The 15449-nt window shown below is 48.8% G+C and overlaps 1 protein-coding gene across 1 annotated transcript in view; it reads left to right on the top strand.

The window, feature by feature from the left end:
• LOC140430605 (ATP-binding cassette sub-family C member 12-like) overlaps positions 1-15449 on the top strand; it is a 206062-nt gene that overhangs the window by 39384 nt on the left and 151229 nt on the right. Inside the window, exon 5 of the mRNA XM_072518197.1 lies at positions 1214-1387. Coding sequence (XP_072374298.1) covers positions 1214-1387 — 174 coding nt within the window. The remainder of the gene's footprint in view (positions 1-1213; positions 1388-15449) is intronic.

Here is a 15449-nt window from a genome sequence, read left to right as displayed (position 1 = left end):
GGAGAATGGCCGTTGGCCGCCGTGAATCCCGCCCCCGCCCCCGCCGAAGTCTCCGGTACAGGAGATTGGGCAGGGGCGGGAATCGGGCCGCGCCGGTTGGCGGGACCCCCCGCTGGATTCTCCGGCCCGGATGGGCCGAAGTCCCGCCCAGAAATTGCCAGCGTAAATCAAACCTGGTATTTACCAGCGGGACCAGGTGGCGTGGGCGGGTTCCGGGGTCGTGGGGGAAGGCACGGGGCGATCTGATCCCGGGGGGTGCCCCCACGGTGGCCTGGCCCGCAATCGGGGCCCACTGATCCGCGGGTGGGCCTGTGCCGTGGGGGCACTCTTTCCCTTCCGCCTCCGCCACGGCCTCCACCATGGCGGAGGCGGAAGAGACTCTCCCCACTGCGCATGCGCGGGAAACTGACAGCGGCCGCTGACGCTCCCGCGCATGCGCCGCATTTCCGCGCCAGCTGGCGGGGAGGAAATCCCTCCGGCGTCGGCCTAGCCCCTCAATGTTGGGGCTAGGCTGCCAAAGATGCGGAGCATTCCGCACCTTTGGGCCGGCGCGATGCCCGTCTGATTGGGGCCGTCTTTGGCGCCAGTCGGCGGACATCGCGCCGTTGGGGGAGAATTTTGCCCCAGATATCTTATTGGTTATATTTATGATGTATTGTGTTTGGCTGGGGTCTCTATATAAGTGAGTTAATACAAATATTGTTTGGATATCTAATACAGCATCAGGCTGACCTGCAGAGTACCAAACCTGAATGTGGAAGCACAACTACCCGCTTCTGAAAACCTTAAAATCATAAGACCTATTAGTTTGATTAAGAAATTAAACATGCAGCCGCCATAAATAAAAGGCGTACGTGTCTTCTGAGCTTTGTACCCTAAATGTACCTTGTATGTCCTGAAGCTACTATATACATGGCAAGAGTATAAATCTCTCTGAAACATCTTAATGAAAATTATATTTGCTCTTTTGAAACCGTGGGACTAAAAATCTCTCCCCAAAAATGATTATTTTTCTCTTTTTAAATGGAAATGGCACATCGGATTTAAGTTTTGTATTGCAAAAAAGGGAAAATGTGTGCCAGAAACAACACTGTTCAAAGCATGAAAACAAAGGGAGGTTTGCAATCTTAGTGTTAGATACAGATCGATTTGAAATCAGATTCAGAGAACGAAAAACGTGACTTGGAATTAATTTATTCATTTTTTTTTGCAGATTGTGAACCTGCTGTCAACTGATGGTGAACAACTCTTTGAAGCTGCTTTGCTTTGTCCTTTAACACTTGGTAGTCCAGTATTGCTGATCAGTTGCACAATATATTCCTACATTATCCTTGGACCAACAGCCTTGTTGGGAATTGTTGCCATTATTTTATTGATACCTGTTCAGGTATGACATTGCAATGAAATGCTCAACAAAACATATGATCACAAATTTTAACACCTCAAACAAGTCATATGTGTCAGTTAATTTTGAGAACCCTTACTTTTGAGTTCGATGATTGGGAGTTCAAGTTTCACATTCTGAGTTTGAACTTATAACCTAAATTAAAAGGAATAACTTGCATTTATTTAGCATCTTATTATGCTTAGGACATTACAAATAATGGATTATTTTTAATGTGCAATCACTGCTATTTTGCAGGTATGTTTGGCAAACTCCCACAAAATTGAATTCAAAAGATCTCTGTACTATTTAAATAGTGACATTCGATCTTTTATATCCGCTTGAGCATGTAGATAAGGGCCCGGATTTAGATGGGACATTTCCTGGCTTCACCAAATCTGAACCGGTAAAAAGAGTCCACAGATCGGGTTTTCATTCCGGGGTGGTGGGGAGGACAGTGGTGAGCTGGAACAGATGCCACCCCTGGAATTAGTGCACAGGCTGCTAGGTGCAGGGTCGGGCTGGGCAGAAGGCCTGACTCTGTGCTCTGGCATTTTGTGGAGGATATTTAAAAAATGATGAAAACAAAATAGAGCCCTCCATCATCTCAGCCATCACCCCCTCACTCCCCACGTACCCTATGGGGTGACCCCATGCACCATCCATGCCAGCCCATGCCATGTCACCCCTCTCCACCCCATGGCCCCTTCACTCTATTTTACCCCATGCCACTCTACCCACCCCCAAAGGCCCCTCATGTCCCTCTGCCACCTCATGCCCCCACTCACCACCTAATGTCTCTCATACCACACTGATGACCCACCCTCTATCTACACTATAAACCCTCATGTCCCACACTCATCCTTTAATTGCCCCAATGCCAGTTTTGTGCCAACTCATTCCAACCCTTATTCGCCATCCACTATGCTTTTCCCTTACTCCTCCATGCTAACTCATCTAGCAACCACCATTGGCGAACTTCAGGAGCCATGCTGACATAAAAGAAATTGATATGTCTATTGATGACAGTACTATGCAAAAAGCACTTCCATTGTCAAAACAATAATTCCGTGTGAAAACAGACATTTCTATTCCATAAACACTTGGAGCTATCAATGGAACTGTTCACTTAATAGGCACAATCACTATGATAATGTTAGGTTGTATAATCAGCCATGCAGCACAAATCCTATAATGATAACCCTCAGGCTGATGTCAACAGATGAAATGTCAGGCATTGATTTTTCTTAAATAGCACTCGTGATTTTTTCATTTTAAAGTCCAGCAGAGTTAAATCCTTTGACAGCTTTGACAGTTCTAATGAATTTTAGCAGTTGTTAAAAATTGGTGTTCATATTTGTTTATCTCTGGGAAGATTATTGTTAGGAAGGTAAGATAATGTTGGGCTTTAGAGATTGTTGGAACACCAAAATGAACCCGGCAATTCAGAAGGTTACGGGTGGGATTCTCTGGCACCCAGCCACGTGTTTCTCGGTGGTACGCCATTCGCTGGCAGTGGGATTCTCTATTCCTACTATTTGCCAATGGGACTCCCCATTGAAGCCACCTGATGCTGCCGGGAAACCGGTGGGCAAGAAACATGAATCCCAATCACTGGAAAATTCCAGCCTACGTGTTTGTTTAATAGAGTCAGAATGGAAGAGATGGAACCATAAAACTTACTTAACTGGTCAACTAGAGACATGAGGCATGATTTACCGGCTGTTCACGCCGGCAGGATACTCTGGTCCCACGCTGGCACACGGGTTTCCCAGCACCAAAGGGTGCAGTCACCGGGAAATCCCATTGACAAAGGTGGGATCGGTGAGTCCCGCTCACGCGGTGGGTTAGTCGGTAAATCCCACCCATGATGTTCGCACTGCTTTCAAAGAGGTGCAGTCCAGAGAGATATTCTGTTTTGATTTTGGAGTAATAGCTAAATTAGCTTAAAATCATTCTGTGATCTTGGTCAGCATGGAGATGGGTGAAGCTTAAGTAGATTCTCTGGTTTCAATTTATCTGCAGTGGGGAAGGAGGTCCAAATCAAAAAGGTGTTGGCAGGCTCCAGGTAATTAGGCCTGAGAAAGTCTTGGGAATTGTTCAGTACAGCTGGGCTCAGGCAACTCCTGGGGTACTGGGATACTGGCGGGAGGTTGCTGGTTCTGAGCTGGTGACAGATAAAGCTCAGAAGACTTCGGAGCCATTTACAGCTTGTTGCAGCCAGGAGACTGAAACTCAGAGAAATCTGGTGCAGTGCCAGATGAGCGAAGTTAAGCAATCTGTGCTAGATTAGGAAGGGTCCAGCAATTAGGGATGGGAGTGCAACTTTGTGAATCCCATAGAACACCATCTCAGGAGAAGAGATTAAATCATCTGGAGGCGATAAGTTATTAAGGCAGTCAAAGTTGGAGTTCTCAAGATTTTGTGATTCGTAGTTGTTACTGACGTCTCGGAGGTCTGCTGAGAAATCCATGGGATCTGTTTGGGTAGCATCAACCATTTAATGTGCAGTATGGCATGTTTGACCACAGTATGACTGTTAGTTCATATCTACCTCAGATTTGAGTGTAAAATAGATATTGAAGATTTTTTTTTTTTTACTTTGTCTGGTATAGTTTATTTTGTTTGTTTAAAACCATGGAATAGTGTGGCTTTATTCACCTCGTAGGTAACTAGGATTTTAAACATTGTCTACTTTAAGCAAAATGTTACTAGTCCCTAACTGGATAATTTTATTTATTTTGTGAATGAAAAGTCCCTAAGCCAAGCATTTTCTTGCAGTCCTGCTGTGTTGTGTGGATAGTCCTCCACTGAGTCTGTGGATTGAACATTCTTTTATGATGTGGTGAAAGTATGCTCTCTCCCATAGGCACTTAGGGGACTAGGACTAATGCCCCATCTGTGGCGGTTGGCTAAGCAGGGGCCTTGGCCAGTCCTAAATCTGAACTCTTTCCTCAGAATGTTGAAACCAGGTAGCTGTTAGGTTGGGTTTGAGACCAGGTACTTCTTTACCATGTCCAAAGATTCCCATTAATTTTTCCAGGTGGAATATGCATTGAAGTCCTGTGTGGGAGGGATCATAACCCAATGTGTTCCAATGCGTTTTGACAAATTCGAATGAGCTTTGACAGTTCTTTGGTAACTTTGGTAGTTCTTTGACAGATTGACAGTTTTTTAACAGCTTGACAGTTCTTTGACAACAAGCCAATTCCAATGAGTTGATATACTTTTTACGCATAATTAGGTCTACTTTTAAATATCCCGAATGGCACCAAATCCCAAAGGGTGCCTTATCCCTCCCAAAGGAAGTCTTGACTCTCCCAATGTTATCCTGGGACCATTTCCAAAAAGAAGCCTCTTACCTCTCCAAAAGGGTACCCTGGCTATTCAAACAAATCCACAAGGTTCATGCCTACATCTACCACATCTAATGTGCACACTTTGGGTTCCAGGCACCAACCTCATCAAAATCAGACATAAGTGGAGGCAGCTGTGACTTATATGGACAGCTGCTTCCGAGAACCACAGAAGTGTGATTTCTAATCCATCCTCCTCCCCCACCAACCTCACCCCTCCCACAATCACCCCCCCCCCCCCCCCCCCCGCCGCCCACAGACTCTGTGGTCAAACATTGTTTAAATGCAGAAGTATTTCCTGAACTTGTCGTTTACCAGTTTGTGCCTCTGCCTGTATTTTCTGTAGTCATTGCTTAATTTGAAATAGTGTTTGACATTAGTCTTTTCTGTATCACTTAGAACCTTAGGTTCTTCTTCAAGACCCTGTCTCATATATCTTTTTAACATTTCCTCACAACTTGTCTTCTTGGCATCACTTCAAGTGTCTGAGTATGTTATTTGTGTGTGGAGGGGCGTTTGTTGCGCGAATGGCCATACTTTGATTTTTTTTGGGGGGGAGAAAATCCAATTTTCTCGGGACTCCTGACCACACGCCATTTTCCTCTGGCCTTTCTTCAATCAGTAATCCCTCGTGTGCAAACAACTCCCCCTGCTGAGGTTGAGTTCACCATTTTAAATGGGGGGTGAAAAAGCAGATTTCCTCCCCTGAGCCGAAGTTGCCTGATGGTGCGGGGATTTGGAGGCCCTTAAAAGGACTTCAGGTTTCGGAGTTTATGAAAAAACTGGAAAGCTGGCAGAGTTGCAAAAAACATCCTGAAAGGTAAAACGTTTTACACCTTCAAATGTTGCCATCAGGTGCTGAAATGTAATGTAGGTGTGTTTTCAATGTCGTGAATCATAATTGGGGTTTGTCCTGCAAAGGCAAGTTATTCCATTGGCCAGCACTGACAGCAAGCATACAAGTACAGCAACCAGTTAGGAAGGTAACTAGTATGTTGATCTTTATTGTGAGAGAACTTGAGTTCAGGAGAAAGGGTGTCTTACTGCAGCTGCACAGGGCTTTGGTGAGATTGTACCTGGAGTACTGTGCAGTTTTGGTCTTCGGAACAAAGAAACTCCACAGAGGGAGTTCAGTGAAGGATCACTAGACTGATTCCTGCAATGGCAGGATTGTCGTATGAAGAGACTTTGGGTCTAATTGAAATGTATAGAATTCTAACAGGGTTGGACAGACTGGATGCAGGGATGTTGTTTCCTCTAGCTGGGCGAAGCTGTCTAGAACGAGGGGTCACAGTCTCAGAATATGGAGAAGGACATTTAGGACATGAGATGAGGGGACATTTCTTCACTCTTATGGTGGTAAACTTACAGCCCAGTCCATCACACGAACCTGCCTCCCATCCATTGACTCCATCTATGCTTGCCGCAGCCTGGGAAAAGCGGGCAGCTTGATCAAAGACCCCTCCCACCCAGCTTACTCACTCTTCCAACTTCTTCCATCGGGCAGGAGATATAAAAGTCTGAGAACACACACGAACAGACTCAAAAACAGCTTCTTCCCAACTGTTAACAGATTCCTAAACGACCCTCTTGTGGACTGACCTGATTAATACTACACCCCTATATGCTTCACCCGATGCCGGTGTTTATGTAGTTACATTGTGTACCTTGCGTTGCCCTATTATGTATTTTCTTTTCTTTTCATGTACTTGATAATCTGTTGAGCTGCTCGCAAAAAAATACTTTTCACTGTACTGTACCTGTACGTGATAATGAACAAAATCAAATCAAACCACAGAAGGCTAAAGAGGCCAAGTTGTTGAATATATTTAAGAAGAAAATAGATTGATTTCTAGACTCAAAAGGTGTCAAGGGGCATGGCTCTGGAGTATGGCGTTGAGATAGCGGATCAGCCATGATCATGCAGAATGGAGGAGCAGGTTCAAACAGCCAAATGGACCACTCCTGCTCCTATTTCCTATGTTTCTATGTAATTATTCACATACATTATAGTACTTTTCCTGTTGAGAAAGTGCCATAATGTATTAAAAAATGTCCTCTGATGTTATGATTTTGTTTTCTGATTTAATTGGACTCGCAGATTTGGCTGTTTAAAAAAAATCTTGCTTCTGAAGACAGAAAAAATGGTTTGCAGCGGCTTCCTCTCTATTGTTTGACAAAACAAATGTATATCTGTTTTTGTAATGAAAACTGTTCCATTATGAATGCTTGGCTGGTTTTCAAAGGTTTTAGCTCAGTCGGTGGTCTTATTGATACAAGATCTATTAAACCATTTACGAGCCTATAAACACCAATTATGCCTTTAACATGGTTCAATGTTTTGTTTACAAACCTAATAGGTACTGGAGGGATTTCAACATTTTTTCCCTTGGGTTCTTTGGTTCAGTACCAAAGGCAATGGGTTTGAATTCAGGGTTGTCTTAGGTTTCTAGAGGTTTCATGGTTTTTCAATGATGTTAAAATAATTTCTATTATTATTGCATAGATCCTGAGAACTGTACAGAAAGATACATGGTGACATGGAAGTGCCTTGGGGTGGCATGGGGAATGTGAGGAGGCATGGGAGAATGTGAGGTAGCATGGGGGATTGGTGGATGGTGAGGTACGAGGTTTAGAGGGCTTTAAACAATGTTGGGAGCCGGGTTGCTGTTTAGGAGAACTGAAGTAGACATTTTAACAAGTCTGCCTCTGCACCCAAACTGCTCTCACACTCCATAACAATTTGTAAAATGCACTGCAAACCTGACTCCGTGTGAAAAGACACAATTCCCTCCTAAAGTCACATTTGGGTGAGGTTTGCATTTTGCTAGCCACCCAAATGTGCAGGTTGGGTTTATATGATCCCAGATGAAAATTTGTCCCTGGAATAGGATGTCGGAAATTTAAAAATTATGGATAATAAAAATGGCAAGGCAGGTGATATGTTACGACTGCAGAATGATGTTTGGTCGCTGGATACCAGGGTGATCCAGGGCAAATATGTCTGCATGGACTGTATATGCTTTGCGGACTCCAAATCATTGAGATAAGAAGTTGAGCTGCAGACGTTCCAATGCATCAGGGAGTGATAAGGTTCCCTGGACACTTAGTTGTAGAAGGCAGTAACATCCCTCAGGAGTGGGCCTTCTGACTTGGTCAGTGGTCAGGGTGCGACTGCGAGTGTGGCTGATAAGAGGATTTAGAAGGTAGAAGTGGGACAGCCTCAGCATTTTCAATTGTCCAACAGGTTCAAGGTTCTGGCAGTCTGTAGAATTGAAAGTGGTGGCTGCAGGGTTGGATGAGTGACCTGACCTCAACACCATTGTACAAGAAGTCATTCAAGCAGCGTAAATTTAGAGGAACGTGGGGGTAGTTACATTAATTAATGACCTCATGGCGAAGGTACCCTGAAGAAACAGTGATCATATTGTGATGTAATTTGTGAGGCACGATCAATGACCACTAAAGCGAGGATGTAGACCAACTGAAGGCTTTAATAAGCTAGATGTTTCCCCCAGCAGCTTAGGTACAGAATGAAGGCTGCTGGGGTGGCATGGGCTCTTATACCCCGCCTAGCAGGGCAGAGCTACCATACAGCTTGATCAATAGGAAGCATACAATTTCTACCAATGGTGTTCCAGCATTACCAGGTACCATAATACCTCTACGACCACATTCACCCCCTGTTAAAAAAAAGAGTCCGGCGGGGGTGGTGGCCTGATACTACAAACATGGCAACGTGGTAGAATTAGTTATGGAGGTACCATAATACCTCCGTACAGTGTTTTGTAACTATTTACAATTCTCGTAACTATTTACAATTGATGATTTACATTTACAATTTAAAATGAAGCAATCAGTCGATCGGGGGCCCTGGTCGTCCTCTGTGATCATCGGAGCTTCGATGGAGGCTCGTGCGTCTGTGACTCGGGGTGCGTGGCCTCGTGGCAGCTTCAACACCCCTAGACGGCGCTGGTGGGGAAAACGGTTGACATGGGAAGGGAGCGCCTGCGGGATGCATCGGTGGGCGGGGGGGCCTAGACGGGGCCGGCGGAAGGACGGATCCTCCTGTAAGGTGCCCTGGCAGAGGGGAGAGTGGGACTGGTGGCTGGGGTGTGCGTGGGGCTCCGGCGGGTGCCAGGTCTCGTAGGGAGACCGTATCTTGTCGGCCGTCGGGGTACGCCACATAGGCGTACTGGGGGTTAGCGTGGAGAACATGGACCCTCTGGACCAACGGGTCCGACTTGTGCGCCCGCACGTGTTTTCGGAGCAGGCTGGGTCCAGGAGCTGCCAGCCAGGTCGGGAGCGAGGTCCCAGAAGAGGACTTCCTGGGGAAGACAAGGAGACGTTCGTGAGGTGTCTGGTTGGTTGTGGTACAAAGCAGTGACCGGATGGAGTGGAGGGCATCTGGGAGGACTTCCTGCCAGCGGGTGACTGGGAGATTCCTGGACCGTAGGGCCAGTAGGACGGTCTTCCAGACCGTTCCATTCACCCTCTCTACCTGTCCGTTACCCCGGGGGTTGTAACTGGTCATCCTGCTCGAGCCAATGCTCTTCCTCAGCAGGAATTGACGCAGTTCATCGCTCATAAAGGAGGACCCCCTATCAATATGTCTGTAGGCGGGGAACCCGAACAGTGCAAAGATGCTTTGGAGTGCCTTGATGGCGGTGGTTGCGGTCATGTCGGGGCAGGGGATGGCGAATGGGAACTGGGAGTACTCGTCAATCATGTTCAGGAAGTGCGTGTTGCGGTCGGTGGAGGGGAGGGGGCCTTTGAAATCCACGCTGAGGCGTTCAAAGGGACGGGAAGCCTTTATCAGGTGCACTTTCTCTGGCCGGTAGAAGTGCGGTTTGCACTCCGCGCAGATTTGGCAGTCCCTGGTGGCTGTCCTGACCTCTTCGATGGAGTAGGGCAGGTTGCGGGTCTTGATAAAGTGGAAAAAGCGAGTGACCCCCCCGGGTGGCAGAGGTCCTCGTGGAGGGCTCGGAGGCGGTCCACTTGTGTGGTGGCATACGTGCCGCGGGATAGGGCGCCAGGAGGCTCGTTTAGCTTCCTGGACGATACAAGATCTCGTAGTTGTAGGTGCAGAGTTTGATCCTCCACCGCAAGATCTTATCGTTTTTTATCTTGCCCTGCTGTGCATTATGGAACATGAAAGCAACCGACCGTTGGTCAGTGAGGAGAGTGAATCTCCTGCCGGCCAGGTAATGCCTCCAATGTCGCACAGCTTCTACTATGGCCTGAGCCTCCTTTTCGACTGAGGAGTGGCGGATTTCGGAAGCATGGAGGGTACGTGAGAAGAAGGCCACGGGCCTGCCCGCTTGGTTGAGGGTGGCCACCAGAGTTACGTCAGACGCGTCGCTCTCGACCTGGAAGGGGAGGGACTCGTCGATGGCGTGCATCATGGCCTTTGCAATGTCCGTTTTGATGCGGCTGAAGGCCTGGCAGGCCTCTATCGACAGATGCTGTGGATTGGATCAGGGTACGGGCCTTGTCCGCATAGTTGGGGACCCACTGGGCGGAGTAACTGAAAAACCCAAGGCAGCGCTTCAGTGCCTTGGAGCAGTGAGGGAGGGGGAACTCCATAAGGGGGCGCATGCGTTCAGGGTCGGGGGCTATAACTCCATTTCCCATTACGTAGCCGAGGATGGCTAGGCGGTCGGTGCTAAACACTCATTGATCCTTGTTGTATGTAAGGTTAAGGATCTTTGCCGTCTGGAGGAATTTTCGGAGGTTGGTGTCGTGGAACTGCTCGTTGTGGCCGCAGATGGTGACATTATCGAGATACGGGAATGTTGCCTGTAAACCGTACCGGCCAACCATTCGGTCCATCTCGCGCTGGAAGACCGAGACCCCGTTGGTAACACCGAAGGGAACTCTTAAGAAGTGATAGAGCCGCCCGTCTGCCTCAAAGGCAGTGTATTTGCGGTCACTAGTGTGATGGGGAGCTGGTGGTAGGCGGACCTAAGATCCACCACGGAGAAGACCTTGTATTACGCAATCCTGTTTACCAGATCAGATATGCGGGGGAGAGGGTACGCGTCCAGCTGCGTAAACCTGTTGATGGCTGACTGTAGTCGATGACCATCCTATGCTTCTCCCCGGTCTTTACCATCACTACTTGAGCTCTCCATGGACTGTTGCTGGCTTCAATGACTCCTTCCCTCAGTGGCCTTTGGACCTCTGACCTAATAAAGATCTGGTCCTGGGCACTGTACCATCTGCTCCTGGTGGCGACGGGTTTGCAATCCAGGGTGAGGTTCGCAAACAGGGAAGACGGGTAGACCTTAAGGGTCGCGAGGCCGCAGACAGTAAGGGCCGCCGAATTTGAAGGTTAGACTTTGGAGGTTACACTGGAAATCGAAACCCAGGAGTGTAGCCGCGCAGAGGTGGGGAAGGATGTAGAGACGGAAATTTTTGAACTCCCTTCCCTGGACTGTGAGGTTTCCTACACAAAATCCCTTTATCTCCACTGTGTGTGAACCGGAGGCCAGGGAGATTTTTTGATTAACGGGGTGGACGAGGAGAGAACAGCGCCTTACCGTGTCGGTGTGTATGAAGCTCTCCATGCTCCCAGAGTTGATTAGGCAGGACGTCTCGTGCCCGTTGATGAATACGGTCGTTGTAGCAGTTGAGAGTGTTCGAGGCCGGGACTGATCCAGGGTCACCGAGGCTAATCGCAGCAGTTGAGAGTTCTCTTCGGGCAGTGCGTGTTCAGCCGAGCTGGGGTCCTGGGGGTCCATCCAAGATGGCGGCTCCCATTGGTCGCACTTGGCTGGGGATGCACAAAATGGTGGCGCCCATCCATCTAGCGTGGCGACCGCGCGACAAGATGGCGGTGCCTGGGGGCCGCATGTGGCCCTGGAGTAGGAAGATGGCAGCGCCCGCTGGCCGCGTGGGGACCGTGGAGAGGTTTGTGGTGGCGGTCCGCATTCGCCACCGGAGACCGCGGCAACCACACGGGCCTGGCATACCCCCACGAAATGGCCCTTTTTACCAGATCCCTTGCAGATGGATGCGCGGGCTGGGCAGCGCTGCCGGGGGTGCTTGGCCTGCTCGCAAAAGTAGCAGCGGGGCCCCCCGGGGTTGCCAGGCTGCCTTGCAGCACAAGCTTGTGGGGGGATGGGGGCTGTCTCGGGGTTGGCTGCGGAGGGATTCCACACTGCCCAGGGGGCTGCCGAGCGGCCGGGAATGTAAGCGCGTGCGTTTTTGGAGGCCACATCCAGGGAGCCTGCAAAGGCCTGTGCCTCCCTGAGACCTAGAGTGTCTTCTTCCAGCAATCGCTGGCGGATTTGGGAGGGCAGCATCCCTGCCACGAAAGCGTCCCGGACCAAGAGTTCGGTGTGTTCGCTCGTTTAAACTTGTGGGCAGCTGCAGTTTCTCCCCAACACCAGGAGTGCACGGTGGAATTCTTCCAGCGATTCCACAAGGATTTGTTGCCTCGTTGCTAGCAGATGTCGGGCGTAGACCTGGTTTACCGGGCGAATATAATGTTCTTTTAGCAGCTCTATTGCTGCATCGAAGTCTTCCGCTTCCTCGATGAGGGTGTAAATCTCCGGGCTCACCCTCGAGTGGAGGACTTGCATTTTCTGTTCTCCCGTGGGTGTGTTTTCGGCCGTCACGAGATATCCTTTAAATCACGCCAGCCAGTGCTTGCAGATTGCCGCTGTGTTCGCCGCGTGGGGGCTGAGTTGCAGACACTCCGGCTTGATTCGGAGCTCCATCCTTTTATATCTAGCTTATTAAATTGATGCACGATCAATGACCACTAATGCGAGGTTGGAGTCCAACTGAAGGCTTTAATAAGCTAGATGGTTCCCCCAGCAGCTCAGGTACAGAATGAAGGCTGCTGGGGTAGCCCGGGCTCTTATACCCTGCCTAGCAGGGCGGAGCTACCATACCGCTTGACCAATAGGAAGCATACAATTTCTACCAATGGTGTTCCAGCATTACCAGGTACCGTAATACTGGGGCTGTTTAGCACAGGGCTAAATCGCTGGCTTTGAAAGCAGACCGAGGCAGGCCAGCAGCACGGTTCAATTCCCGTACCAGCCTCCCTGAACAGGTGCCGGAATGTGGCGACTAGGGGCGTTTCACAGTAACTTCATTTGAAGCCTACTTGTGACAATGAGCGATTTTCATTTCATTTCATTTCACCTCTACTACCACAATTTGACATTCACTTTGAGGGAGAGAGGCGTGGATCGGAAACTAGTGTTTTATGCTTAACTATGTGCAATTATGAAGGCATGAAGACAGAGCTGGCTGAACTGGAAAATTAGATTAAGGGATAGGTCTATAGAGGTTCAGTGGCAGACATTTAAGGGGGTATTTCAGAATACACAGAAAAGATACATTCCAGTGAGAAAGAAAGACCCTCAGGAAGGACACATCATCCATGGCTGACTAAAAAAGTTTCAAATTAAATGAAAAAGTGTATAATTCCGCAAAGGTGAGTGGCGGGTAAGAAGATTGGCCAGAATATGAAGGACAACAAAAAATAATTAAGAGATTAATGAGTGACAAAATCGGCGGAATCTGGAGCCCACTCTCGCCACCCGCAGGATAAGTGGTGAGGACAGTAAACATTGCGAGAATTAGGAAATGCGATTATCGCTGGAGCAATCACGTTTCCAAATTTTCCCCACTCCTCACCGACGATGTCAAGAGATTCCCGCCTCATATCAATGAATTTGAACACATTTTAATATTATTCGCTCCCCCCTCGCTAAATGATCCCCCCTCACTAAGTAGTCATAACTCGCTGACATAATGTTACATTGACCAGGTTCATAAGAGGTTGGGCCAGACAGGAGATGATAGAGGGGATTCCTCGGGGGTGCAAAGGCAACTGCAGCCCCCCAGGGGGGAGAGGGACATGCTCAGGCAGTGCCATGACACAGTCCCCGGCATACGTAGACACTGTTCCAACCTTGCAATGCCAACCTGTACCGGGGCTGGTGCCAGGATAGACCCGAGCAGAAGAACTCTCTTATCAGATGCAGTCCATGTACGACGAATAGGCATCATTTCCCATGTCTTCATGGGTTCCCATATCATCCCAGGTGCGAACCCTCCATGCATTGAACTCTTTCAATTATATCTGGTATATGTGTGATGGTAACCTTCAGATCAAATGACATTGGATGCCCTCCATGTCCCTGCTATGTGAGTTCCTTCTGGACAATGTAGCAAATATGAGCTACCACATCCCCCGACAAGTGAAGGTGCCGACAACACCGTCTTTCACTTACCATAATCACACCAAAATTCTTTGTGGATTTGGCCCCTCTCTCATATGCCTCTGTAAGGATCAGGATCCAATTAAAACAATGTGTACCGCAGCACCTCAACTTAATGGATTCTCGCCTGAATGCACAGCATTAGTAAATGAGCCAAGCTCATTGTTCATTAAACCCCCAGGTCCAGCACACAGCTGAGCCATGCTGACCATGGTTTGAGCAGAACGGTTGCAGGGTGCCTCTTCAACCAAACAAGGGTTTGTGTGCTGCACTCCTCCCACACGCCCAGAGCCCATCCCCAATCAATTGTTTCTCATTTGTTTTTCGAGTTGCATCATTGTGAAGTCAGTTTAAAAATGGTACTGCTGACCTTCGTCTGGGAGGCCAGCTTCCAACCTCCCCCCATCACCCATCATGTTCCTCCCATCTTCCTCCATACTCACTACCTCCTAATTCCCCTTTCTCCAATTACAATCCAACCTCCCACTTTGCTCATTATTCATGTGGATATTCCTGTTCTCACCCTGATCTCTTCAATGTTGATGCCCTCAAGATCTTTGTCAACTTAACCCCTTCCTTCTCCAGGCCAAATGCACGCTGACTTTACAGGAAAACCGCCACCATCCAATAGCCCTCCCCATGACATTTCAGCCACATACAGGATACAAATGCCTCCCCTGGCTGTGACTGTGTTCTGTGCCTCACACACGGCTCTAATCCCCAGGCAGATTCCTTAGGCGACTGACCACACCATATCGTCACAGCCCAAAGAGAGACCTTGCTCTGCCTAAGACTTATATGCCGTGCAGAGCCCTCTATCATGGCCCACACAGCCCTGGAAAAGTATTTTAAATATGCCCCAGCAGCATGGCTTCTGCCCCAGGACAGCCTTTTACCGCTCCACCCACTTCTGTAGTCCTGTTTCTGTCTACTCCCCACCCCTTCCCTAGTCCCCCTCCCCCCCAGGCCTGTGTCTGACTTCTTTCTTCCCTCACATAGTCCTGCCACCATCTGCCCCCTCCCCACATGTTTTACCACCTGTGCCCAGTCTTCGTCCATCTTGTGAGACAGGCAGAAATGCTATTAAAGGTGGGCAAAAACTGCATCTACTGAGCTCCAAATCATCTCTAAACTGAAGCTCATCAGGTGCATAGCACTTGTATTGAGTTGGGAAACAAACCTTTCTAATTATTTTGTGGTCCAGTATAACTTGGAGAGGGAACATAATGCCAGAGAGTTGGCCTTTTCATGAGATACAAATGTGATCAATATGTGGCGAGATTCTCTGACCCCCCCGCCGGGTCGGAGAATCGCCGGGGGCTGGCGTGAATCCCGCCCCCGCCGGTTGCCGAATTCTCCGGCACCGGAGATTCGGCGGGGGCGGGAATCACGCCGCGCCGGTTGGCGGCCCCCCCCCCCCGCGATTCTCCGGCCCGGATGGGCCGAAGTCCCGCTGCTAGAATGCCT

Source organism: Scyliorhinus torazame, chromosome 10 (genome assembly GCF_047496885.1).
Source record: "Scyliorhinus torazame isolate Kashiwa2021f chromosome 10, sScyTor2.1, whole genome shotgun sequence".
In the NCBI taxonomy this organism is placed as follows: Eukaryota; Metazoa; Chordata; class Chondrichthyes; order Carcharhiniformes; family Scyliorhinidae; genus Scyliorhinus; species Scyliorhinus torazame.
Note: the sequence above shows the minus strand (reverse complement) of the source record. Positions and strands in the feature narration are given on the sequence as shown.